Source organism: Agelaius tricolor, unplaced genomic scaffold, assembly GCF_023055355.1.
Source record: "Agelaius tricolor isolate 1412-34295 unplaced genomic scaffold, bAgeTri1.0.p SCAF_14, whole genome shotgun sequence".
NCBI lineage: Eukaryota > Metazoa > Chordata > Aves > Passeriformes > Icteridae > Agelaius > Agelaius tricolor.
Genome location: NW_027269274.1, coordinates 15,951,398 through 15,977,369, shown reverse-complemented (window position 1 = coordinate 15,977,369; position 25,972 = coordinate 15,951,398). Strand labels below are relative to the sequence as shown.

Sequence of the window (25,972 nt, the reverse complement as noted above, 5' to 3'; positions counted from 1 at the left end):
CAGCTGTCCAAACCTGCTGTATTGGATTCATACAGGGTGGAGAAAAAAATTAATTTCTGGAAAATGACTATTACCCAGATCAGATGCCTTTCCAGCAGGAGCTGGAGCACCACAGCCTCTCCCTGCTGGGCCCTGACCAAGCCCCAGGTGGGGCTTGAGCTGTGGGTACAGCTCTGTCCTGGCCCAGTGGGGCTGAGAGCTGCTGGGGTTACCAGGTGCTCTGTTGGGGTTCAGCTTTTGGGCTGCTGTTGTTCTTGAGGAAGGTGATGGGGGAGTCTTGGCATGGAGGGGATGCTGTGCAAGCACAGTGCAGTGCTGCCCCTCCGATTTTGGGGAAGGGCTGCTTTTTGGCAGATGTGACATGGAGCTGGGGATAGAGGGAATGAGAAGAGAGGGGTCTGCTTTGGGCTGCAGGTGTACCCCACGTCCCTGCCCTCCCTCATGTCCTGGATGAGGAGGCTGGAGACAGCTGGCAAGGGAGGCTTAGGCTGAAGAGACCATTTTTACTTTCTTGCTTTACAGGGCTCTCTCCTGAGATTCGTTATTTTCCTTCACGTTTTATCACTGGATACCTTGACCCATGGGAAGGTGTTGGGCCCTCTCATGGCAGCTCATCAAATGGTGATTTCTGCACTTATGGGGGTATTTCTGCACTCATTCCTTTCTCAGGCTGTCAAGTTTCATGGTGCTGGGTGTGCTCACAGGGAATTGGGGAGAGGAAAATGCTTTCTCTGAACTCTGACAGTTCCCTGAATATATAGGCACAGAGGGAATTAAAGGCAGAGATGAGCATCATTTATTGTGCATTAGAAGCAAGGCAAACAAGTGAATTTAGAGAATGGGTGTTTCAAGGCAGTATCAGATCTGCCTCCTTGGCTGTACAGGTGCTGCTGGGAACATGTGCTGACAGTTGGTTCTGTTACCAGCTTTGCTCTTAAGTGAGGCCACTTAGCACTTCTGGGCTGGTTTAAATCATTTTCGTGGCTGTAATTGCACTATGCTTAGGAGTATTTAGGATTAAATTTTTCATGTTGCAGGTTGTCTTAAACAGTTGGATTTTTCTTTCCCCCACCTGCCACTGCTTTGATTTTTTTGTTTTGTTTTTTGTTTTTGTTTTTTTCTTTTTTTTGTTTCAGCTCAGTACTTTCTATTGTTTGGCTGCTGTTAATATTTCCTCCCACTTCCCCCTGCTCTTGCCACTTACTAGCTCACTCTCAGCATCCACTGCTGGACTCCTTTCCACTGCCAGGATCGGATCTTCTGCTACTGCATCCAGCTTCAGCCCGTCCCAGACTTTTTATTGAGATTGCAGTCCATAATGTGGTCTCAATCCCCATTCTCTGACAACAATGGCTTCCTCCTGTGTGCTGCCTGAGGGCTGCTCCCTCTGTAGGTAATTCAGAGGCTCTCTACAGCCCTTCCCCTGCCCGGTAATCTCAGGTTTGCCAGCCACACTGAGCAGGACCAATACAAGGGCATTGTTTCTTGTTTCACCGTGGCTGGAGCAGTGCAGCATTGGCTGTGCTCGTGTCCCTGCACTGCCACCCACCTGCCCTGCCTGCCAGGGAGGCTGGGAGGGGATGGGGCCTTTGCTCATGGCATTGCCAAGTCAAACCCAGTCTGCCAAGAGCACACAAGGTGCAGCCCTTCTCCCCGAGGGTGAGACACAGGGTACGAACAGGGACTCACAAACAGCAGCTCCTTGACTCCGAGGTCACCGGTGCTACTGATTTCAAAAACAGGTCCCAGAGCACTGGATCACAGGAGAATTTCAATGAGAATTGCTTTCTATTCTTGACAAAACTAAAGGTTTTTGCCATCACTGAGGAATGTTTGGGATGTCTTTGGCCAGAAAATCCTCACTTTGATTCAGCTCAAGGAAAAACCCACTATGGGAAATGTCACCTTAGATAAGTGAAACCTGGCCACGTTCTGAACAGCCCAAAGCAAAATGCTACAGTGGAGACTCTGAGTTCTCTGAATTGCCTGGAGCCCCCACCATTCACTCCCCTGCCTGTCTGGGACATTCTCATGCACGTATGGTCGCTGTTAATTTGTCTTGGATTGTTCTAATTAAGGCTGGTGAACTGTTCAGCCACGAAGACTGCAGAGCTCTGCAGCTGCAGAGAGGGCTGGAGGAACAGCTCCTGGTTTCCTTTTCTGTTCTTTCCTCCCTAGTGGACAGGTACTGTTTCTCTCCATAACCAATAGGAGACAATTTTGTTTCATAATAGGCAAATACTAATGCCAGGACTCCCTCTGTACCCAAAGCTTTCTCCTTGAAGATTGCTCCTCTTTGCTCTCCTAATTGCTGCTGCTCAGCTGGAGGTATCCTGCATCTTCCAAGCACATGACTTTGTTGTGCTGTTACTTACCAAGGGGAGAAAAAAAGAGTGTGAGAGAATATTGCTTTGTGTCGAGCTTTCCTTGCTTAACCCTTTCTGTGCCAATGTGGGGCGTTCTTATCTACTGCAGGATGTTGTGCTGTTGGCAATACAAGCTTTTTGATCTGAAGCTCGGGGTGTGATGGAGCTCTGATGTGAAGAACATCTAGAAATTCTATCCTGAGCCACATCAAAAGCCACATCAAAGGGTCAAGGCAGGCAAGTGATTCTTGCCCTCTACTCTGCTCTGGTGAGACCTCACCTGGAATCCTGCATCCAGCTCTGGGACCCTCCACCTCTCCTCAGGTGGAGGAGGTGCAGAGGAGGGCAGTGCAGATCACCAGAGGGCTGGAGCACCTCTGCTACGAAGACAGGCTGAGAGAGCTGGGTGTGTTCAGCCTGTAGAACAGAAAGCTCTGGGCAGACCTTAGAGCCCCTTCCACTGCCTAAAGGGGCTTCAAGAAAGCTGGAGAGGGACTTTGGGCAAGGTAATGGTGTGACATGACAAGAGGGAATGGCTTCACACTGCAAGAGGGGTGGTTGACATTAGATGTTAGGAAGAAATTAATTACTGTGAGTGTGCTGGGGGCCTGGCACTGGTTGCCCAAAGAAGCTGTGGCTGCCCCATCCCTGGAAATGTTCAAGGCCAGGTTGGACAAGGCTTGGGGCCACCTGGGATAGTGAAGGGGTCCCTGCTCATGGCAAGGGGTTGGAATGAGATGGTATTTAAGGTCCCTTCCAACCCAAACCATTCTATGAAATAATTTCTTCTGGAGTCTGAGGATGCCTCTTAAATGTCTTCTCTTACTAAAGCATCCTCTTTGGAGTCCCTGTGCTCACAGAGTCACACAGGAGTTGCCAAACTAATGTGAAGTGTGGGTGGTTTGGGACCAAAGTGATTTGGGTGAAGCCCATTTCAGACAAATCAGGTTTTAGGGTTGCCTTTCCTGGAAGGATGGCAGGTGTGGAGCATGCAAGAGCAGAGCCTTGGGGAGGGCACTGGAGCCATGCTCCGTGTGTCTCCTGGGCATTGAGGAGTCAGATGAGGATCCCAGGGGTCTGGCTCTTTGCTCTTGACTCATGGGCCATGCTCCTGCAAGTCAGTAACCACGAAAATTCACAGAATTACACAGAAATTCTGTTTTCTCCAGAAAGCTCAAACTATCAGATCTGAGGTTTTTGTGTGCTGCCCCACTGACAGAGGTGGGATGGGTAACTCTTCTGAGAGCCAGGGCAGGTGACCTGAATCCCTTGAGGCTTTTTGGGGCAAAAAAAGCAGTTGCTGGAGTACATCTAGAATGGAGTAATGGTATATGTGAGCACAAGGTTGATGGAATAGACTGCTGTTAGGAATTTCCTAATGCCATGGAAGAAAGGAGGAGCTTGGGCAGAGCAAGGCTTCAGTGAGAGCTGCAAAAAGCAAAGTGGAAGCCTGGAGATTAACCCAGTAGCTCTGGAGGGACTGTGCACAGCTGAAAGAGCAGCCTTGTGCTTAGAGTCTCATTGTACTCCTGTGGCTTCAACCTCAGAAACTGCTTTGTTTACCTATGAAAGGAAAAGGGAGGCTGGAGCTGGGGGATGGCTCTGCTCTGGCTCTTGGATTCACTGTCAGCTGCCTTCAGCAAGTGGAGCTGCTGTCTACTCCAGCTCATTACAAGGTCTGGAGAAAGAAGAGAGGGCAGTGAGTAGTTTCCCAGCATTATAGAGGGTCTCCTCATGTGCCTGAGCTGTGTGATGTGCCACTATCCAGATCCTGGGCACCTGCCTGCCTGTACCTTTACTTTTGCTGGTTCCACCAAGAGAAGGAGCTGTGATGGTGTGAGCCTGGGGGTGCCTCTGGCCGAGCCTCTCCTTAGTCCTGGGTGAAATAGAGGAGGTTCTGGGTACCTGTTTGTCGTGTGAAGCTGGCTGTTTACTGTTTGTTTGGGTGCTTCTCTGACACCCAGGGCAGATGTGTCATGAGAAATTGCTTCTGCAACCCTGGTCCTCATGGCCAGGTCTGCAACAAACCACTCTTACAGGCAGAGTCTCTCACTTGTGAGGAAGTTCCAGCAAGGAGAGGATTTTGTCCCGTGGGAAGCATGATTCAGCTCCTGAGGATCATGCAAGCTTGGGAAGGTGCCAGACATGCTTAGCATGGCATTTGCAGTTAAGCGTGGAGTCTGCTACCTCCCTGGGGAGGTCCAGCTCTCCTTGGAGGGTTCTCTGTTCCCATATGTCTCCATGTCTGCAGCTGAAGGTATTTGAGAGTAGCCTAAGGATAAAGAGAAAAGCAGAATCTTATTTGCTTTGTGGTTTTTCTTCATGTACCTTACTTAAGAACATATAAGGCATGAGGAATTTTTTTTGCAAGTCTCAGATGATGGCAATAAACTCTTCCCTTTGACCCTGTGTTGGGTCTGCAGGCAGGTGGAGTTAACAAGTCACAAAATCATCTGAGGAGGTGACTGAGGGGTTCGTGGTTGTGAGTCTTCTGGTGGGACTGATCCCTTCTCCTTGAGGCAGTGCTGATGCCAACAGCACTTCCCTTGGATCTGGGGTTGTTCCCTGCAGTTGTGTGATGTGCCTGTGGGCCATTGCTGCCACTTTGGGTACAAACATTCAAACACAGATAATTGCATTGGCCTTCAGGACAATCCTGGTATAGATTTGTGCCTCTCCCCACCACAGCCTGGCCAAGTTCTGGACTGGCTGTAGAAGTTCTCATTTCTTGTGCCAAATTACTATGCCTTGGTTAGAGATGTGGGGTTTGTCCTGCTTCATGTGATCCCCTTGCTCTCATTCCTGGTACCCAGAGCTGCTCTGCTGCCCCAGCACTGCCAGGCCCTGCACCCAGCGAGCCCAGCAGGCAGTGCTGGGGGAGGGCAGGGAGCTGGGCTTGCACTTGCCAAGCTGAGCAGGTGGTTTTGGGATGCCTTTGGGTGAGAGAGGGCACAGCAGCAAGCACAGTGGCTCTGCCTGTCCCACAGGAGTGGCTCAGCAGAGGCAGGGATGTGCAGCTCAGCTTTTGAGTGAGAGGGTGGGATGCCCATTGCCTGCAAGCATGAAAGCAGGCAGCTGAAGAGCAGTGGTGTGGGCAGTAGGTTGACTGCATTTCTGTTTTTTCTGGTTGCAAAGCCTTTCTTCTCTTGCTCCCGTCATTTCCAAAGCTTATATTGTTACCTAATCCACATTGCTAGCATTCTCTGTTAGAGGATCAGCTTTTCTGTAGGAAGGTTGCTGTACTCCTCACTAATATTGACTGTCTTTTTCTCTTGCTTCCCCTCTTAGATCTACGATGACAATAAAAGCCTGTTTGAAGTCAAGGAGAATGTGCCCAGGAAATTGGTGGAGAAGGTCGCAGGGGACATTGAGAGCCTCTTGGCCAAGAAAGTCCGTGCTTTAAAGGTAAGGAGATGGGCCTGTGTGCTCATCCTTTGATGGAGATGCTCTGTTTAAACAAGAGGGTTGATGCTGGTGTAGCAGTATGATCTCAGCTTCAAAGTGATTTCTGTGATTGTGTGGCCTTTTCTGGGGACTGTATCCTGCAATTGGACAGATTCATCTGGAGCACGTGAGGCAAGCATGTGTCATGTGGGGATGTCCTCTAGGGACCTTCTTGCTTTTTATCTCCTCCCAGCATCATGCAAATACCTGAAGGTGCTGCCACAAGAATACAAGTGACAGCAAAAGCCTGGCAGCAGATTTGATCCAGTCATTTAGCTGGGGGTGTACTGGAAGCAGAGGGACTGCAATGTCCCTGCCATGGCTCATGGAAGTGTTTTGGACAAGTGGAGCCTCTCCTGTTTAGGAGATGATGCTCTTGAAGGGTTTGTGTTGGTGCCAGGGACTTGAGCCCTGGGAGTGACAGCATGAGTGGGTTGCCCTCATGGGTATCTGCACACATTTTCAATCTATTGTGCTATTTTGTAACGCTCCTTAAAATGAACTCTTTTTCTCTGTAGTGGGGGAAGGTGACCTGATCCATGGTGCTGCTCAGTAAAACCCAGCAGTGGCTGTAACAAGGTGGCAGCAGGGCCGTGCTCTGCTGCTGGGGCAGGGACAAGTGATTGCCTTCCTGGAGAGGGGACAGCCTTCTCCACTGCACAGGGGTATGGAGACTTCCCCTCCAGGAGCTGAGGTGTCCTCTCTGAAACACAGCTTTATCAAGTGGCTTTGTAGTGGGCATTTGGCAGCATGGCCAGCTGGATGCAGCTTGTAGCTTGATCCACTGAAAGGGTTTCTGCAGGGTGATGGACAGGGGGAAGGCTTGGAGCAGGTAACACAGCTTGGAGCAGGTAACACAGCTGATGTGTCCACAGAGGCACTGCAGACAAAAAGACTCGGTCACCTTGCAACCTGAGAGACAGGAAATGAGCTGTGGTGAGAGAAGGGATGTTGCAGTAACTGAGGCAGTGAGGGTTTGGAGGTCTCCACAGTGAGTAAGAAGTGGCTTGGAGAGCGTATGCAACAGGAACCACAGGACACCCATGTGGGCTAGGGGAGACTCAAGACTCAGGATAGGATCTTAGTCAAGGATGGTCAAAGTCTGGCCTGAGTGTCCAGATGGTGTGAGGTTGTCCACAGTGCCTGACAAAGATGGTAGCTGTAGGGACTTGGGTCAAGAAGATTGCTGTTTACCCAATTTCTTACCCTGGGAAGTAAAGAATGATCCTGCTTGGGACTCACGCCAAGTGTTTTAGCTTGAATGGAAGGAACTGAAGTGGGACTAAAGAGGTGTAAAGTGTCAGCACTGCATTTGGGATAGTGGAAGTGAAAATCAGGGAGACCAGTTTTCTTCTTAACATGAACTTGCATCCTTGTGCTCATGCAGTTTGTGTGCATACTTGAGCATATATCATGTTAAACATTCCAGAGATGTGCAGCACCTATAGATGCTGGAGGAAGACACAGGTGACAGAAGGTTGTAGCAAACTTGGTACACACCTGGACAGCACGTGGCTCCCACAGGATGCACAGGATAATAACCCTGAGTTACACAGCATGAATGTGCTGAGTGGCTCCACTGTGACATTTGAATTTCAGCTCATCAAGTCATACTGTTTTGCTTTGCCCTTTGCTCTGAGTCACCCAGATTTACAGAGAGTTTGTGCATCTTTTGGTCCTAGATCAAGGGTTGAACTGTGCCTATGGTACAAATAACCTTGTTTGTCTTCCAACTGTCTTTCTTTTTTCTGGGTTTTTGGGCAGGACTTTCAGGTGTGCTGTGAAGGGCTCACCTGTCATAGGGGTGATTCTGGCAGTGCTGGTTAGGTAACAGCATGTGGTGCTGTCTTCATGGAGGAAACAATGAACCCTCTTCCTAAATCACTCTTTCAAGAGGAGTCCCTCAGAGTGCACTCTCAGATGGAGCAGACTTTTTCATCCAGTTTCCATGTAAATTCTTGCCATTTTGGATTGGTGGTACTAACAACAAAATCTGGAAATGCGGAAGTTGATGGGGGAAGAGAAATTGAATCTTCTAAATTTCTCCCACATTTTGCTGAGCTCCTTTGAAGCAGTGGGGCTCCCATAGCTCCTTCCATTCTCCTGTCTGTTTTCATCTGTCTCAACTCTCTCTTTAGTTGAATCATCTCTCCTGGAGTAATTTCCTCCTCTTCTCTCATGACTCACAAGAGTGATGATGACTTCTTGAAACATATTTTTCAGCATCTGAGTCAGGTGGGACTCCATGTATTGGCAAGGGCAGGTGAGGAGGGAGAAATGGAGTCTCTCCTTGATGTAGGAATTGCCCTGTCACTCGTGTGCTCGCTCTCCTCAGGAGACATTCCTGCCTCCTTTGCTGCAGGAGGGAGAAGAGATGCTGCCTGGGCCTCAGTGGGGCTTTGTAGGAAGGTGCTCACAAGCCTTTGGGCACACACCATGGGTGCACAGCTCAGAGCACTGCTCTGATTAGTGGTGGTTCAGTCCAGTCATCAAAGTACCTGTTCTCCTCTGTTTCTAAGTGAAAATATTAATGTGTCTTTATTAAACTATGTGCAGAGCATTTATTAATACAGTTTCTTACCTTGTGTATTGCATTTCTAAGAGGCAAAAATAAACCCCAAGGAAACTGAGTCTGTCTGGCCCTGAGAGCCATGGTGCAGCACTGTGGCATGGGTCTGGCACTAACAGGACACTCTGATTTCCCATGTGCATTTTGGAGGTGTGCTGGAGCCAGGGGTGTGTGGCAGTGATGGTAATTGCTTCCTAAAATAAGGCACCTACAAAGGGCTGATTATTTGGATGCTGTCTCTCCCTTTTTGTTCCAGAGCATCATATCAGATGACAGTCTCATCATGGGACAAAAAACCTCCTAGGGGGGTGTTTTTGCAAGCCCCACCTGTTCCACCTGGCACTGGAGTACCTACTCCTGGATCCTGGGGGACTTCTACCCCATGTTCCACAAAATGGCTTCTGTTTGACATGGATTTGCACCAGCACTAATTGCCTTTTCCAGTGTCCTTTGATGATTCCATTGCTTCAAGCCTGGCTTCCCAGACACCTTTGGGCTCTGTAGTTCCAGCTGCTTTTTATTCCCAATATTTAAGAGGAGGGGAGATAAAAAAGATGGCCTTCAATACCAAAAATGCATCTAATTTCCTTTGAATTGGAAGTAAAAGACTAAGGTGGAGTGACTCCTGAAGGAGATGACATTGCATTTACCCAGTGTACTGCACTGTGGGGAAGTTCCAGAGCTACAGTGAAGTGTAAGGAAGCAATAGACTTAATAGACCTCCCTGGCTGGGAGGGAGTTTAGTGGGCTGCTCTTGTCCACACTCATGAGCTTGTCCTTGTTAGGGCTAAAAAAGATACCTTTTGTAAGATGTGGGAAGGAGTGAGCTGCCATGTTACCAAAGAACTACAAATCCCCCTTGGGTTTTCCTTGTGCTGGGAATCACAGCTGGATGGCTCATGGCTTTACATCATCTGAGACTAGAACTCATCAAGTTGGTTTTTTGCCAAGCAGATTATTTGTCACTTTTTCAACTTTATTTCCTATCTCTTCTTTAGTTTTTCAGTGTGTTCGGATCCCTCTTAGCCTTTGTATGTGCCTAGAGAGATATGTACAGGCTGGGGCTTCTTTGGGAGCTTGTTTGGGAGCCCAGATGTTGGAGTTTGCTGTTGGTGGAGCACTGAGTGAGCCATGGAAAACCATCAGCTGAAGGTGGGGTTGGTGTGGGTCCAGATTCCCAAACTCAAGGGGCACTTTTCCTTTCTTTTAGAATACTATGTCAAGTGCCTGAGCAATGCCTCCAGGTCTGTTCTCTCCTGAAGCTCTGCAGACTGGGGGAGAAGGAAGTTGTGATGTGATGGAGGAGGAGGCTGAGAGGTGGAAATTTTAGATCCTAGGATATGTTTTAAGATTGTTTCTCCTTTTTATATAGTTCTTGTGAAGGCTGCTTTTGGATGCTGACTGCTTCATTCTTCACATGTTTAACCACAGACAATTTGCTTTGCCTCCTGAGAGCGACACATCCCACAGTTTACTGAGTAGGTTATGCCCTGAAGTGAACTATTCATATACTGTGACCAGCCTAAAGATTACTGTCTGTGCTGGTGGCCTTCCCCCATCTCCAGAAAGAGCCTTTCAAACCATGGTATGGATGCCTGCAGGCTCTCACATTGCCCCAGTGGTGACATGGTTGGGCTGGTGTTTCCTCCACAGAGCTGATTCAGTTTTGCAAGTTGTGCATCACTGGCACAATCTTTTGAGTTAAGGTGAAGTTTGTTGCATTTCCTGTGGACCTCAGCTGTGTTCAGTATTAAATTTGATGTGTTGAGCAGACGTGCAGCAAAGTGGCATTTTGTGTACCAGAATCTATAATGTGTACTGTGTACATCTATATGTACCTTATGTAGATGTATGTGTGTGCAACAGGTTTGGTGCCCCTTGGCTCTGGTGATGAGAGCACTAATAGCACTTAGCAGGAGTAAGAGGAAGGATTGCGGGGGTTTTTAATTGTATTTTTGTGAAATTTAATAGCATATTTTTGTTGCTGCGAATTTATCTCCAGTGTGGAATGAGCATCTGAGGGAAAGCAGGGGTTTGGCAGGAGGGCTCAGTGGTAGGTTTCAAGGTTCCTGTTCCTTCAGCTAAGGTGTAGGAGGTCACAATATATTTTACTCAGATTTTACTGCAACCTGAGTAGTAAAATCTAAACTTGGCATTAGACATTTTCTTTTGGCAGAAAAAAGAATACAAAGGACAAGACTGGGGATTTCCTGTACTTTGAAAGCATCCTGCAGGGAAGTCTGGCTGGATTTCCTGTGGCTACAAAGCCTGGGGTAATGTGGCTGTAGGTGTTCCCATCCTTCTTTATCTTGGATCCTAAGGGAAAGAGGTTGGAAGAGCTGGGAGAAAAGGTGGCTGGTCTGGAGGTGCTTAGGGTTTTTTACTGCCTTAACCCTATTTTGCTGATTTGTCTTGTGTTTCCACTCCTCAGCCTTGAGTTTTCCCACTTACTGGCGTTTTTTCTGGCATGTTTCTTCTGAAGAGTTGATGCACTTAGTACTCAGCCATGCTTTAGGATCCTGTGATGAAAGGTGAGGTGAGAGTTTGGTGTGTTACCACAAAGTACTGACCAAATCAGCTTCTCAGTGTGAAGCTGGTCAGGGGGCATTGCAGGAGGGAGGAGCTCAGGCCAGTTGTGCTTTCAGTCCTTGTTGAACACTCAGTGCATTACTGCTCAACTGGGACTAGTTCCAAGCTCCATTTGAGCCTGGCCAAGCATATATCAAGAGTGCAGAGGGGATTTAATTGGACAGGTTTATCCCTTTAACAATTCTGATTGCCCTGAGATTTCCCTTGTAGGTTTATGGTGAATGGAGCCTTTATCAGTTTCTGGTCCCTGATAGGGACAATAAAAAGTGCCACCTGTCTGACAAGCTGCAAAAATTGGCATACAGCAAAGCATCTCTCAGCCCAGATGGGAGCATCTCCCTGCTCCCTCCTCTTTCAGCAGCAGAGGCACTGACCTCTGTCACAGCATGGGCTGGTAGAAAATCATCAGGAAATCTTCTCTCCTTCACTGTTGGGGTTGTTGCTGTCCTCTGGTCTTGGTGGCAGGCAGCAAAAGGAGTCAGCATTCAGCAGAAGCAGCCTTGGGGCTGTACTGGATTTCTCCTTTGTTTCTGGCAGAACAAAGTCCTGTTGTTGGAGCTGTCTGAAGGATGTTGAACCAGGTGAAGTCATTGAAGTGTTTAACTGGAGAGCTCCCAGGCCAGGAGAGGGAGGCCCTCCTGAGCTGCAAGGCACCAGGGTTCACTTTGGCTGTCACCATGTGGGGCCAAATCCTGGTGGATTTCCCTCCAGCAGTGTGGTACAGCCCTGGCTTTGACTTGAAGGGGAACTTCTGGGCATGTCAGAAGGCTACCAGTGGTCACACTGTGGCCTGCTGGGTCCCAGCTAAGGGACATGTTATCTGTCTTGCCTAGACAGCAAAATGGGGTAGGAGAGAGGGAATAAACATAGCTCAGGTGAGCTCTGACACAGCCTGTGGGTTTGGTGAGGTGTGGGGCTTCATGCCTCATGCACTCCTGCACCATTCCAGCTGCATGGCCACAGACAGGAGCTCTTGAGTTGGCGGAGTAAGGACAACAATCACCAATCCTGCACATGCTGAAGTACAAACTATTTAAAGGCAGGACCTCTGTGCTTTCTTATTTCATAGTGACAAATCCAGCCCTCTTCCCACTTCTTCGGTAATTGCTGGTTGGTGGTTTTTGTTTTTAATTCTATTTTTGATTTGCTCCTAATCAAATCCTGGCTGACAGTCCCCGTGTGTTTGTTTATTTATTTATTTATTCATTTGTGCATATGTGTGTGTGTGCCTTCTCCTGCCTCACAATTGTTCTTGTGCTGGACCTGCTCCAGTAATCCAATTTGAATCCAGTCTCCCAGGTCTGGAATTCTAATTTACAGATTGCAGAGGGGAGTTAAACAATGCCCACACACCAGGATGGGGGTTGATTGTCTAATCTAATCAGGAACAATCAGATGTTTGTAACAAGTCTATCAAACCTGTATTGGGCCAGTTTGCTGAGCGATGTAACCGGCGTTAATGGTGCTAACACGATTTAGGGCTTCCTGCACTTTCATGCAGATTACATTGAACGTTTCCCTTTCTTCTCCCATGAACACTTGGCAGCAGCCCAGCCCGATGGGCTCTGCGACCTGGTGAGCTGCTGGGTGCCCTCTGGGGCAGCAGAGGTTTGCCAGGACCCAGGGGCTGCTGTCTCTGTGGCACTGCTCACACTGAGCTCCTGGGATGATCCTGTTTTGTGGCACACGTACAAGGAATGGACTCGGTGCCACCAGTGCATCTGGAATCACAGATGGGAGAGTGAAAACTGATGGTCCTGACCTGATAGGGTGTTCAGTGAGTCTCCACAGCAGATCCCCAGCCCTGTGCATGGCTGTGGGTAAAGAACAGGTGAAGAAACCTTTGTCCTCCCTTGCCCTTGGCAGACTGAGGCTGTTGTTTCTGCTACTTGCTGTAAGAAGTCTGGACAGCTGGTGTTTAAAGAAAACACCTGTCTGGTTTTTCTTTTCTATGCCCTTTCAGGGCCTAAAGCAAAAGAGGAGGCAAAACCAGCTCTGTGAACAAGATGATGTCTCTTAGTATAGCTCTCCAACCCAGAGTAGAGCTTCTTTCCCTGCGCAAATAAATATTTGCCTGACTTTGCCCTTCCTGAAGACTGAAATACCCGTCTGGTCCCTTGCCCTGTCAAGAGGTGAGCTGGTTCTCACGCTCCAGGTCTGTAGCACTTAGCTCTGCACTCGGTGCCTTTGCCCAGAGATTTATTTTAGGTTTATGGCTTCCTCCCTGCCCGAGCATCCTCCTCGAGCGCTGCGCTCGTCCCGGATCGCGGCTCACAGCCCTGCTGGGCTTTCAGCCTGAGCAAAGCCTGCCCTCACAGCCTCTCTCTGAGTGCTGCCAGCCTGGTTTGCACGCACAGGAGCAGGAATAGGAGCTCTCTATTCCTGGGAATAAGAACTGACTTTTCTTGGAGGGTTTAATTGCTGTGTGTGCCTTGCCTTCCTGCACTCCGCACCCCTTGCTGTGAGGAGCCCAGACACCCCTGAGACCAGGAGGAGAGAAGGATGAAGTAGTCCTTAAAGGGTGTTTTGTATTAGACAGCAGTTTCCATGCTGTTTTTCAGTTTTTCCTGTTTTTTCCAGCACAGGAGGAGATGGCTGAAGCCATTGGTGTGGGCAGGGGATTTGCAGCAGGTGTAGAGCTTGGCTCTCTCAGAGCTCTGGTCCTTCAGCTTGGTCCTTTCCCTCTCAGGATCCCAAGGTCTGGCAGGGCTGTGCTCTAAGAGGAGGCATTTGGGGGTTCTGAAAGGGTAAAAGCACATGGGCATGACTTATTGGTCTATCTGGGAGGATAGATATAGATATAAACTGGTGAGTGATGCAGAAGAGGAGGAGGTCTCTGAGGGAATTAGTGCTAGGGAAGGGAATTATCATTTAATTCTTTATAGAACAACCTTTAAACACGATTGGGAAGATATGCTTGCAATGATAGCAAAATAAAAGAAACCATGTCACTGAAAAAGGGATTTATTTGAATTTTCTTGGTTAATTTTGGCATGAGAAAATGCATTTCCATGGCAGTTTGGTACCTGGAGTTGCTTCTGCACCCTGTCCTGTGACTCTGTAATCTCTGCACAGTGGGAGAGGGTGAGAGGGGGATCTTTATTTCCCCAGGGTTGCCTGTAGGTTTTCATGAAGTGTGTGCTTCTGCACTTACAGGAGTGCTCTCAGTCCCTGTGGGTTCAGCCCCTGCCCTCCATGATGCTGTACATCCTCAGAGAGCTCTGCAAAGCCCAAGATCCTGGGCAGAAAAACCTCCAACCTATTTATTCTTGTTTAATGCTTTTCCCCTTGAATATTTCAAATGCATCATTTGGGGTGGAAGACTCATATTGAATGGGAGTAATTGACCTGGGACAGTGAATCATTTTGAGTTTATTTCAGGTGGAATGAGGATTATTTTTTAAGGGTTTCATCCTCGGGCTGAACTAAAATCAGTTATTTGTATAGCTGTGTTTACAGGCAGGTAGTGAAGTTAAAGACTAATGAGTGAGGGGGTGGAGGCTTGGTCCTGGAGGTTAATGGACTTGCATGAAGCTTTTTTGTCTCAAAAGCTCTCTTCAAATCCCTCTCTTTTTTTTTTTTCCCTAAAGAAAGTAGATTTAGCAAGTTTCATTTCTGCAGCCGCACACCCCAGATGAGCTTTGGCAGAGTTTATCTCAGTAGGTCTCTGCACAGGAGTGATTGAACAGCAGGGCTGGCTGCAGGTGAGGAGCAGAGGCAGCCCCCAAGGTGCCTTGCATGATGAGGGTTCAGCTTGGCTCTGGGCACGTGGTGCTGTGCTGGCACAGGAGCTGGCACAGTGTGCTCCCTGCCCTGGGGTGTGCCCACCAGGACCCTGCTTTCTGTCCCACAGGGAATTTGCTTTGCATCCACTGAAGCTTTCATGGAGTGGGTCTGAAATCCATCAGCATCCCCCCCTACCCCATAGCAGGGAGCTATTCTATATTCCCAGAGCAGCTGATGTCCATTAAATGTTTGAGTGACACTACAACAATGTGTAAAATATCGGCGATAAGGATCTAGCAAATCTTAATAAAAAAAAGGCGACAAGAATGTAAATTGCACATACAATTGTGATAAAGAGCCAGAGATAACATTAAAGAGATTGTATCAATTTAATGCAAGTTTTGTGCCAAGCCTGTCATCTGCTCTTTGAAGAGGAGTTGTTGGGAGCCTTGATATTCCAGCAGACAGTGCTCAAATCATCCCAGTGCTCTGGAGCGGCCGTCCCTGCAGCCAGCGTGCTGTGTGGAAGCTGTCTGCTTGCTGAGGATTAATGGAAACCTTTCCTGCCTCTACAATAAAAATAATGTTCCTTGGAAAAAAATAAAGTGCCCTTCTGCCTGCTGGCCTTTGGGTCCGTCAAAATGCAATTAAAAAGCAGCTTAATACAGACTTGCAATGAGAAATCTGTCAGCGTTCAGAGGCACAATCTGAAGTGAAAGTAACATGAAAAGGTTGAGAGTGAAAATATTTAACTGTGCACCTGCCTGCCTGCCTGGTGCTGCTCATGGAGCCACCAGCTGAACTGGGACATGAGGGGCTGGAACTGGGGTAACTGGGGGAGCTGGAGCAGCTTCACAGACAGAGCTGGGCTGCAGCAGTGCTGGTGAGGGCACAGGAGCTCCTCCGTGACCCAGCCTGATGTGTGTCTGATTGCCTGCCCCTGTTTGCTGGGCTGGTGTAGCTGCTGTATGCCCTGGGTTTCTGTCCCTCCTCTGCTCTTTAGGGTGTGCTACATCTCTGAAAGTGGGCAGGTGACAGCAGTAAGGGCTATTGGAAGTACCCTACAGGTTTGGTGGAAGGGGTAACTCTAGTTTTCTGTGCAGGGCTGCCAGCTATAGGTCTGTATTGTGTCTGCCAAAATGTCTTCCCAAAATTTTAAGCATAATAATGGGAGCTGATTTTAAATGGTGGTTAGCTTGTTTTTTCTGCGGGCATGATAATTAAAAAAAAAAATCCTTTAAGTAAAGCTAATAATTCCATAGCAAGTGAGGGATTTTAAGGACTGGGAGTGAAATCTGAACACAGGGCTCCAGTGACTGCCTGGTTTTGGTAGACAAAAGTGAACTTTGTCTTTGGCTGCCCCTTGTGTGATGCTACCTGCACAAGGGTGAGTGAAATCCACCCCAGCTCTGCACGAAGAGCTGTTGGAGCAACAACAACTTGATGGGAGCAGTGTTTCAGCGGGATGCCAGTAGATGGCACAGCTTTTATATCAGCTAATTATGCAGGGAGCCAGCGCCGGTCCGGGCTGCTCCTGTGGCTCATCTGAGCCCTGCCTCACTCTCCACTCACACAGATGAAGATGTCTCTGCTGGTCTGCCTGAAATTGAGGAACTTGGATAAGATATGGAAGGTGTTGAGCTTGTCAGCATTGTGGAGCAGTGGGAAGCTTGGGGAGGAGGAGATAAGAATCTTGTACTTGGGTGAGTGTGGGAGCAGAGAAGCAAAATTCAAGATAGTGGTAGTGTGGCTTCCCAAGTGCATTCCAGCAAGTGCTGTATTCCCTTTGTGTCGATGTATTTGACTGCTCCAGCTTTATGCATGGGGAAACTGAGGCCTGGAGAGATCATTCTTTGTCTTTGATGCACCCTGGAATAAGAGCTGTGCTTCCTAATTAAGTTCTGGAACTTTTAGCTCCAAGGTGTCCTTCATGCGTGATTAGGACAATAGCATCTCCCTGGAGCTCACAGCTCCTTCTCTCAGCTCTGCTCCTGTTTGGTGCTATTGTTCCCTGGCCACTTCAGGCTTTGAATGTGAATTTTTTTAGCAGTTTAGCAATTTTCTGCACCCTTTTGAAAGAGGAAGAGTTGAACACATCCTAAATCTTCTCCCTGTGTGATGTTACCCAGCTGTTTTGCACCTCCCCTCAACCAAAGCAGCTATCTGGCCTGTTCAGGGATGAGCTTGTGGGCCTTGCTGGAGAGTTGGCCCCTGGAGTTGGGAGAGTTGCTCAAGTGCAGTAAGACAGCCCTGATATAGGGGGGAGGAAACTGCCCATCCCTCTGTGTCCCTGTCCTGGGACATGAGCAGAGATCCCAGCATCAGAAGCAATCTTTCTTCCTACCTTCTGCCTGCTGAAGAACTTCTTTTCATGACTGGAGTTGATTCTTGCAAGTGGATGGGAAGGATATATCCCAAATCTTGAGGGCCTGGTGTGTACGTAGAATATAAACCAGAGTGTATGTATGTGAGACTGTAAATAGAGTTGTCATTCTAAAAGAAATGGGGTTTCTAGTGCTTGTCAGATAATTTTAAAACCATTTTTATTACTAGATTACATTCTGAGATAAAGTTTATTGTAGCAAAAAAGAGGGAAGGTGTAGGATTTGACTGCAGATGTGGAAATGCACTTAAAAACTTATGAAGAGTTTTTGAACCTTAGCTGAGGGCAGGCTGTCTGCTTCAGGGTCTTCCTCCAGGGCATCTCCTGCCCAGCACATTTAAAGGATGATCTCTTGATTTTGGTGCAAACTCTGCCCTAGCATGTCACCTTTTATAATCAAGCCATGACATAACATGCAGACACTGGCACAGGAGCTCCAGCTCACGAATCTGTGTCCTGTGTGTGGGGCAGAAACCCTTCCAGGGGTCCTCAGGAACTCCATGTTCCCTGAATGTGACTCTTCAGCAACTGCCATAAGGATTTTGTGTCAAAACTGAGGATCAATCCTGGCATGTGTTGACTTTGTTCTTCCCATTCTCTCCCCCATAACCATTGATCCTAAAATATTTCTCTCTAGTTCTATCCTTTTTCTGTGCTCTTACTTTTAGCACTACATCTGCAAGTAACAGAAAACACTGTGTAGGTGCCAACTCTTTTCTTAGCTATTCCTTGCAGATACGAGCAGCATCCCATTTTCCAACCTAGCCTCTTCTGTCTTTTCCCCGTAGATGTTCTTAGTGGTATTTGTCTACCTTTTATATGTACCAGTGGCAAAGTTTACAGGGTGTTGTTCTCTGATGCAGCATGACAGAGAAAACAGCAGTCATCTCCTCCTGCCAGACTTGGGCTGCAGAGTTGAGTTGGTTTGCATCTCCCTGCTCCACCTCCCATCCTAGTTTAGGGCACCGCAAGCACATCACAGACTGGATGCTGGAAGAAGCAGGAGCTTTGCAAGTGCCTCCTAAACTCCACAGCTGCTTGCAGGGCAGAGGTAGCTGGAGCGGCAAGGAGAAAGTTAGCTTTAACCCTGAGACTTGCACAGACCTCTGTTTACCATAACATCTGGCTATTAAAAAACTAGATTAATTCTGCATGCAGACTAATGCAGAAAGAAACTCCACTGCCTTGACATTGGAGTTTTTGTGTCTCTCCTACTCCCAGCCCATCTCAAACCCAGAACCTCTGCAAGGTCCCATTCTGAGTAGCTGCTTTTCTCCCTCTGTGCTGAGCATCCCTAAAACCTGGGTATAATAGCATCCCTGCTAATTATATCACTGCAGATTTATTTCATGGTAATATTATAGCTGGCCTCAGGCATCACCACTATCATTGGAAAACATCGAACGATCACAGCTTCTGAGCTGCCTCCATTAAACCTGGGAGAAGCGTCTGGGCCTGTTTATAAGTTTGTCTTTTGATGAGAGCCAGGGATTGATGAGCTGGTGGCTGTGAGGTTTGCAGAAGGTGCCCTGGAGGGAAGCTTCCCTCGTCAGGCAGCCATAAGGTGCAGATGGCGGGATCGCGAGCGGAATGCAGACACAGCCAGGGGAGCGGGGCAGGAGCGTCACCTTCATCCATCCAGGCAGCACCACCCTATGCCAGGGCTGCCCAGAGTTCCACAGGGGATGGCCCCATACCTCAAATCAGTGCTGCTGGCAGCTTGGCTGGAGGTGCTTCCAGGGAAAGGGGGCATTTTGGGTCTTGTGATGCTTTCTGCTGACAGTCTTGGAGCTAGGGCAGAAGAAAAGGCACAAATACCACTGCCATTTTGCAACAGAAAAAAAGGAAGAAAAACAATTCAAGAGTTTTCTCTATATATTCCTTGCTAGAAATAAAATTAATCCTGTGACCAATGTGCTGGGTACTGAGGTCTTCTGGCATGAGCATAGCTGAAGGTCAGTGCTGTGTCCCCAGGGCTGTTCTGTTCTTGGGAGCCAAGCCTGTGGCTGCTTGCTGCTCCAGGCTGTGTCCCTTATGGAACACAGCCATGGGATGGCTGGAGGTCTGTAGGATGAAGCATTTGGTGCTGGAGAGCTGGTATCCACACTCTAGGTTTTGGAGGATATACAAGAGCATTTCAGCACACATCCCAGTACTGCACAGGTTTGCTGTGAGGCCGTGTTTGTCTACACCTGAAGCCTGGCTGGCAGGGATGGGGTGACCATCATCCCCAGTCAGTGTGTTGGTCTTCCCCATGGATGTCTGTGGTCCCCAAACAGCAGATTCTCCCAGATCTGAGACCCACCACATGTGGAGAACACGAGGAAATAACTTATAGCTCTTGAAAGGGATTTGGGTAAAAGTAGATCAGTTGTTACTGATTTTACTCTGTCTGGCCATAAAGTCCTTTTTGGTTATGGTGCTCCAGCATGGCAATGAGTGGCCCAAAAACTTAACTGAAATGGGGTCAATAAATTACATGCAGACAAAAGGCACTTACACTCAGACTGCATCAAGTCTCCTGGTAATTTCAGTGAAACAGGCAGAGCAGAAATATGCTGATAATTATTTAAATTAGACTCCGAGCATTGAATTTTTTTCTTCAAGTAACAGCACTTCAGCACTTGTCCAGATGAGTGCTAATTTACCCAAATGGAAAGGTTTATTAAACATGCCAGCCAGTGCTTTAGTAATATTTAGGACAGCAATTTTGCTTTATTATATCTCTTAACAAAGAGGACACAGGCTTCTTGATCCAGCACCAGAGCAGTCAGGGGATGTTGGGGAAGATCCACGTCAGTTCTGCCTCGTCTCAAATCAAGGTACATTATTTCTGCTTCAATTCTGCCTCTTTGCCAAGTGCAGACCTGGGACTTGATTTGGAAAAAAAAAAAAAACTTCACTGACTTGGCCAGTTTGAAGGACATTCAAAATCTGGACATCTTCTGGGTGCAGGAGTCAGAGCTATGATTTGGAAACATTGAAGGATGAAATTGAGTTTGGTTCAGTGAAATGGGCCCTAAGCCAGGTGCTGAGGAAGATGAGCCTGAGCTCTTCCTGCTGCCCCTTGCTCACTCCAGGACACACTTGACATCTGTGTTGTTTTGGGGAGAAATTTGGGTGCATGAAGACAATGCCACCCATCATTTGCCTCCCTCAGTGCCCTGCCTCCTGGTCCTGTTATCATCATATGTGTTATTGCCAGGGCTGCCTTTCAGACTAATGCTGGCTTTGCTGTTTCCCTCAGGACTCTAAATATCTTTGGTTTATATATTTGATAAAATACTTCACAAATCCCAGTGGACTGCCATTTTGCTAAAACATCCTGTAGAAGTCTTCTGAGGCTTCCTGGCTGTGGGTGCAGGTGTTTGGTTCTGTGGTTTCTCCCAGGACTCAAGTGGGAAATTAAGACTACTTGCACAAATTAGAGATAATGCAGAAGTGTCTTAATCTGAGAATCTCCTCACAAAGAGGATGGTTCAATGTTGTGAATGCTTCTTACAGATCCATCCAGGGAAATTTACTTTTAGGCTTTGCAATTTGTCTGGGTCCTTCAGGATAAAGACCACTACTTCCTTTACATGAGGACATGCATGGTGTAACATACCAAAATCTAAGTCTTTACATTTTATCTTCCATAAATATCCTCTCCCTCTCTTTCCCTGGTCAAGATTGCTCTGTTAAACTATCACACTGCAAATCTTGTGAGCTCCTGGAGCTCTGGATGCTTGCAAAAGATTTGGCAAGGGAGAACTTTGTGGAATTCCAAATTCTACATTCTTTCAGAGTTTGGATACGGGGTGAAGCCAACAGTGATGGGAATGGGAAGATTTTGCTTCAAATCCAGGGGGATTTTTGTCTTTGGTACCATCAGAGTAATGAGAGGAAAGGCTGTGGCTGCTCTTCTATGCAGGTATGGATGTTGGATATCCCACAGGAGAAACAGAGAAGTTTATTATCTCTACAGTTAAGTCAGAAGCTCTCTAATCTCCACAGAGAGCTGTATTCACCCCAGCTAGGTCGAATACCTTTGTGTCCTATTGCACTGGAAGTGTGAAAGAGCTCCCAGGAGGAAACATGCCTTCTCTGCTCCCTAGCATGGTGTACAGCAGGGAGTTCTCTGGGGACCATTGCTGATTCCTTCTCATGCTCCAGGAAGGGCAGAGCACTGTGCTGTCTCAGCTCCAGAGAGGTGAACATGAAATTTTCAGAATGGGGAAAATGGATGGAAATAATTTGAAAGGAAACTCTTGCTCTGCATTATTGATGATATGTATTTTTCAGTGTTTGGTGTCCCGCAGGGAAGTGTGCTGTGACACCTTGTGTGTGGTGAGCCTCAGTGTGCTGGGACCATCAGCCAGGCTCATCCACAGTAACAGGGATGTGGGGAAGCATCTTAGATGAATCCTCTGAAGTTATACACCTTTAAGAAGTGCAGAGAGACAGTTTGGGATTCAGTTTTACTGTTCTAGCACTTTTCTTGCCACCCTGATTGGAAGTGCTTAACCTCCTCTTCATTAATCAGTTTGAATTTTATCTAAAATTCATCCTCGATGAAGGTGAATTAGAGTCTGCTGCTCCAGTCTTGGGCTGAAAATGATGGCAGGGTGTGCAGATCTTAGCAGGTGAGGGCACTGGGGCACTGCAGCTTGGATCAGAGGGACACTGTGGTTTGGTGGCTCTGTACTAACAAGAGTAGAGGTCTCAGCCATGTCCTGCATGCTCAGCTCCCAACAAGCCCTGTGGGCAGGACATGTATGTGACATTGTACTGCTGAACCCAGTGCCACAACCCAGAGCAGCATGAATCAGTCACCAGGTCACTGAGGCTGGCAGGGACCTGTGCAGATCACCCATTGAACCCCTGGCCAAAGCAGGGTGAGCTGGAGCAGCCTGCCCAGCAACTCAGCTGTTCCTGGGGAGATCCTGTGATTGTCCTAATTTTATAATTAGGCAGGGTAAGCCCTGGGCAGTGACTGGGATGAGACATCTCTGGAAGGTGGGTGCAGGTGGTGAGGGTGAGAAGGTGAAGAAGGCCTTGGGGCTGCAAGGCACATATGTGTGTGCTTACTCATCTTTTCAAGAGCTCCTGGCAGCAGTGGTGCTGTCTTTCTATTAAATACATTTTTCTTCAGGAATCAAAGTCACTAAGGTCTGTTAGACTTAAAGAGCTTTAAGATCAGAACATAAATGCATCACAGAGATTTGTCTTCTTCTCTGGCCAGGAATGAGTGGAAAACATTGAATGGAAGTGAAAGGGACTAGTGAATTCTGGAATTCTGTTTGCAGACTCCTTGGCCTTCTGGTCACCAGTGCAAGTCATCATTCTTCTAAGATTCTCTAAGACAAGGACTGTTGGGAAGTTGTTTTCCTCTGGTGCTCTGCTGAAGGGCAGCCTATGGGGACAGTTACACCATCCCTGTCAGGATTACCTGGTTCATCCTGACTTGTCCACAGAGCATCTCACCACAGGGTTTCCTGAAAAAATCAGGCTATGTTTGTCTGAGCTGCACTGGGGCAGCTCTGTTCTCTGTTCCAGGGAGCACTGCGAATGTCTGACGAATCCTTTGTGGCAGCATCTCAGCCATCCTCCCTTTCCTCGGGAAGAAGTAATGACTGCAAGGAGCTCTGGAGCTCCCATCCAAACCTGCAGGCCTTCTCCTAGCTGAGGCTCCCTGGGGCTGCAGGAGCTGATTTCTCTAATCCCCAGCACACAAGGGCCGGCTCTCATCAGCGGCAGCTGCCATTTACAGTGGGAGGAGAAGGGGGGAGCACAGCCAGGAGAGGGAGATGGGTTCCACTCCTACTTGGTGTGCAAAAGGAATTATAATCTCACATTCTGCTTTATTTTCTGTTTATTTTTTTACCTCTCTCCCTAGTGAAGGCAGATAGCATAACAATTAACCTCCAAGGACATCCCAACAAGAAAATAAAAATATCATTTGTAGGCTCCTAAGAATAAGAATTTCCCTGGCAGGAACATTCCTGGAGGACCCTTTCTCTGTTAGAATATAGACATTTTGTAGAATGTTCCAAGTGTCCAGGATGCAAAATGTCTCTGCTGTGGATCTGAAAGGCTCTTGTAGCCCAAATCTGAATGCCAGGTCCCTCACTGTCCTTCTTGTGGGGGTTTCAGGACTTGGTACATGAATCTGATCTTTAAATGTTGCTCAGTTGATCAGTGTCACAGCTTTTCCAGCATCTCACAGAAACGAGGAACGTGGTGAAAACCAAAACAAGCCACATTTTGCTGCACTCCTTGAAACAGCCTGTGAACTGGGAGTTTGTCCCTGCATGCTTTTCTCCTGCCTTTAGCTTTCTGCTGTGACTGATGATGGGATGAGAGCAACTCGATGTCATGGAGCAGCAGCTCTGCAGGCAATGCCTCCCAGCAGTCTGGACCCAAACCTTCTTGGCACTGCTGCTGCTCTGGTCTGGCTGCTTAGCAAATGCTGTCATGCTCGTGGGTTGCCTCATTAGGAGGAGGAAGTAATGATGGGGCCAGTGATGCTCTCCTCCCTTGCGAGATCCACGCCAGGGCTGGTTTTGCTGATACAGCATCTTTGCTCACACTTGCATGAAATTCTTGCTAGAACAGTGCTCTGAAAACTGTTCTTAAAATCCTGGGCAATACAGCAGGATTCTGGCCTAACTTCCTGCACAAAGAAAGGTTGGTTAGATGTGTGGTCAGGGCCTTGTCTGTTGGGTTTGGGTATCTCCAGGGGTGAAACTCCTTCACTCTGGATCCCTGTCTGTTCTTCTGTCTAGAGACTTTCCTTCACATGATCGTTTGCTTGGTGCCTCTTTCTTCCTTTGTTCTTTGGCTCCTGCATCCCATTAAACACATGGGTTTGAATCAATAACCAGCATAACCCTCTGCCCACAGATTTCCATTTCTGGCATACCCTGCACACAGAACCTGTGGTTTAGATGATGCCTCATCTCACTGCAGTGTTCCTGCTCTAAAGAGATGACTTCTTAGCCTCCTTTCATTTATAGGAAAAAATATTATGTAAATAGCTACACGTCCAGCCTATGGCCATGGATTGCAACAGGGAGCTGGATGTCACCAAGTGGAGGACACTCCCTCTTGGTGGTGACACCTGCCATGCTCTGGTGCTGAGTTGCCATCAGGGTTGATGGTAACTGATGCTTGATGCTCAGGTGACCATCCTTGAGCACTCCCACTGCCCAGTGCTGGGTTGCTGAACAATAAACAGGTGAACAGATGAATAGTGGAGACTCTGTCCTTGTGGGTTGGACTCAACTGGACACAGTCCAGTGCCAGAACTCAGTGGCCCCACCTGAATGGGGACCAGGCTTGGGCACACGATGTTCTTTTTGTCTGTGAGAGCTAAAGGGGCTTGGAACTGAGGAAGGAGGTGCTTGGTGGTGCAGGAGTGGTGGAAGACAAGCTGTGGGCAGCATGTAGGGCACCTGATCCTGACTTCCAGCTAAGCCAGGCTGGAGGAGGGAGTCTTACAGATGACTTTGTTAAAATCATCAGGAGAACAGCATGCCTCCCATTTACTTCATAGGTCTTGTGCAGGTTTCATGTGCCAGAGCTAAAATAATACATGATTTGTTAAACTGGCTTTTTTCACAGCTGTAGGAAACAGCCCAGCCATTCAGCCAGAGCAGCAGCGAGCACCGATCAGCATTGGCTGGGTGGGCTGTGCCAGCTGCTGTCAATAGGCTTTTTCCAAGGAGCCTGGTGGAAACAAAGGAGTCAAAGTGGTAAAACCACCCCATGCTGGACCTCACTTGCAGAGCAGCCAAGCAGGGAAACTAAACAGGAGCAAAACTGATGACAGCATGTGTAGGGCAACGTGTTAGAGAAGTGGAAGAATCAATCTGACTGATCTTTCCAGTAAATTCAACAGGTGCCTCCAGGCCACAGGAGTCACACCAGTATGGGATTCACCTGGCCTTTCAGGTGAGGCTAGGTGAATCTGGGATTCTGATAGGTTCAGAGTATTTTCCCCAGTGGGCTGTGGCAGGGTGTGTGCTCTCTAGGCATGGTGGTTTGTTTGATTTCCTTTAGTGCTTTGCTAAATCCAGAGCTTCTGCTGTAGTGAAGAAAGGAAAAAAGAAAAAGGAAAAGAGGTTGTAAAATTGCAGAATTTGGAATACACCAGGAGCAGCCATAGTGAAGAGGAATTTTTCTGTTCCCTAAAAGGTTTCTTCTGCACATTCAGTCTGTAGCTGAAGTGGGTTTTTGCTGTCTTTCCTTACTGTAGTCTCCTAACTGGTTTTCTACATTAACTCCTCAATCACTGTAAGCATTAAAGTGTGGTGTGTCCCATTAGATACCCTTTTCCATCTACTTAAGCAAAATTCGAGTTAAGATTTTCTTTTTTCCTACAGCTTCAGCCTTTCTGAAGTGCCAAGCAAGTTGTGTGTTAGGAGTGCTGGTCTTGCAGGCAGTGGGCTCCCCACCTCCCTCTCTTCCTGGGAAAGTCATGGAGAAGCAGTAGCTCGGCATAGGAATACATCCACTGCATCCCTCTCTGATTTGGTCTTTTGAACACAATTTTGTGTTGTGGTTTTGTTGTTATAAAGGGAGGATGAATGATTCATTGCTATCTCACAGCAGAGGGGTCAGTGGGTTGCTCACAGCCATATCTTATTATCATCTGGAATTTAGTGTGCTGAGGGTTTTCTAGCCATCTGTAACACACACCGCTCATTTCCACAGCGTGCTTGTAACCTCTGCTAATTATTTATAAAGGGTTAATTAAGAGGATTCTGCTCTAAACAGTGACCCAGTGTTCTTTGTTTCTGCTCCTTCAGCTAAAGTAACAACACTCTTACTGAAAACAACAGTAATTTATCCTTGAGTACAGGGTTTTGAGGTGCTGTATCAAAGCTACACAAAAAAACCAATGTGACGTCT

General features: G+C 47.7%; 1 protein-coding gene across 2 annotated transcripts in view; it reads left to right on the top strand.

Moving 5' to 3' along the window:
• CACNA2D2 (calcium voltage-gated channel auxiliary subunit alpha2delta 2) overlaps positions 1–25,972 on the top strand; it is a 210,582-nt gene that overhangs the window by 76,215 nt on the left and 108,395 nt on the right. For both annotated transcript variants that reach the window (XM_071439914.1, XM_071439913.1), the window contains exon 3: positions 5,655–5,771. In XM_071439914.1, coding sequence (XP_071296015.1) covers positions 5,655–5,771 — 117 coding nt within the window. The remainder of the gene's footprint in view (positions 1–5,654; positions 5,772–25,972) is intronic.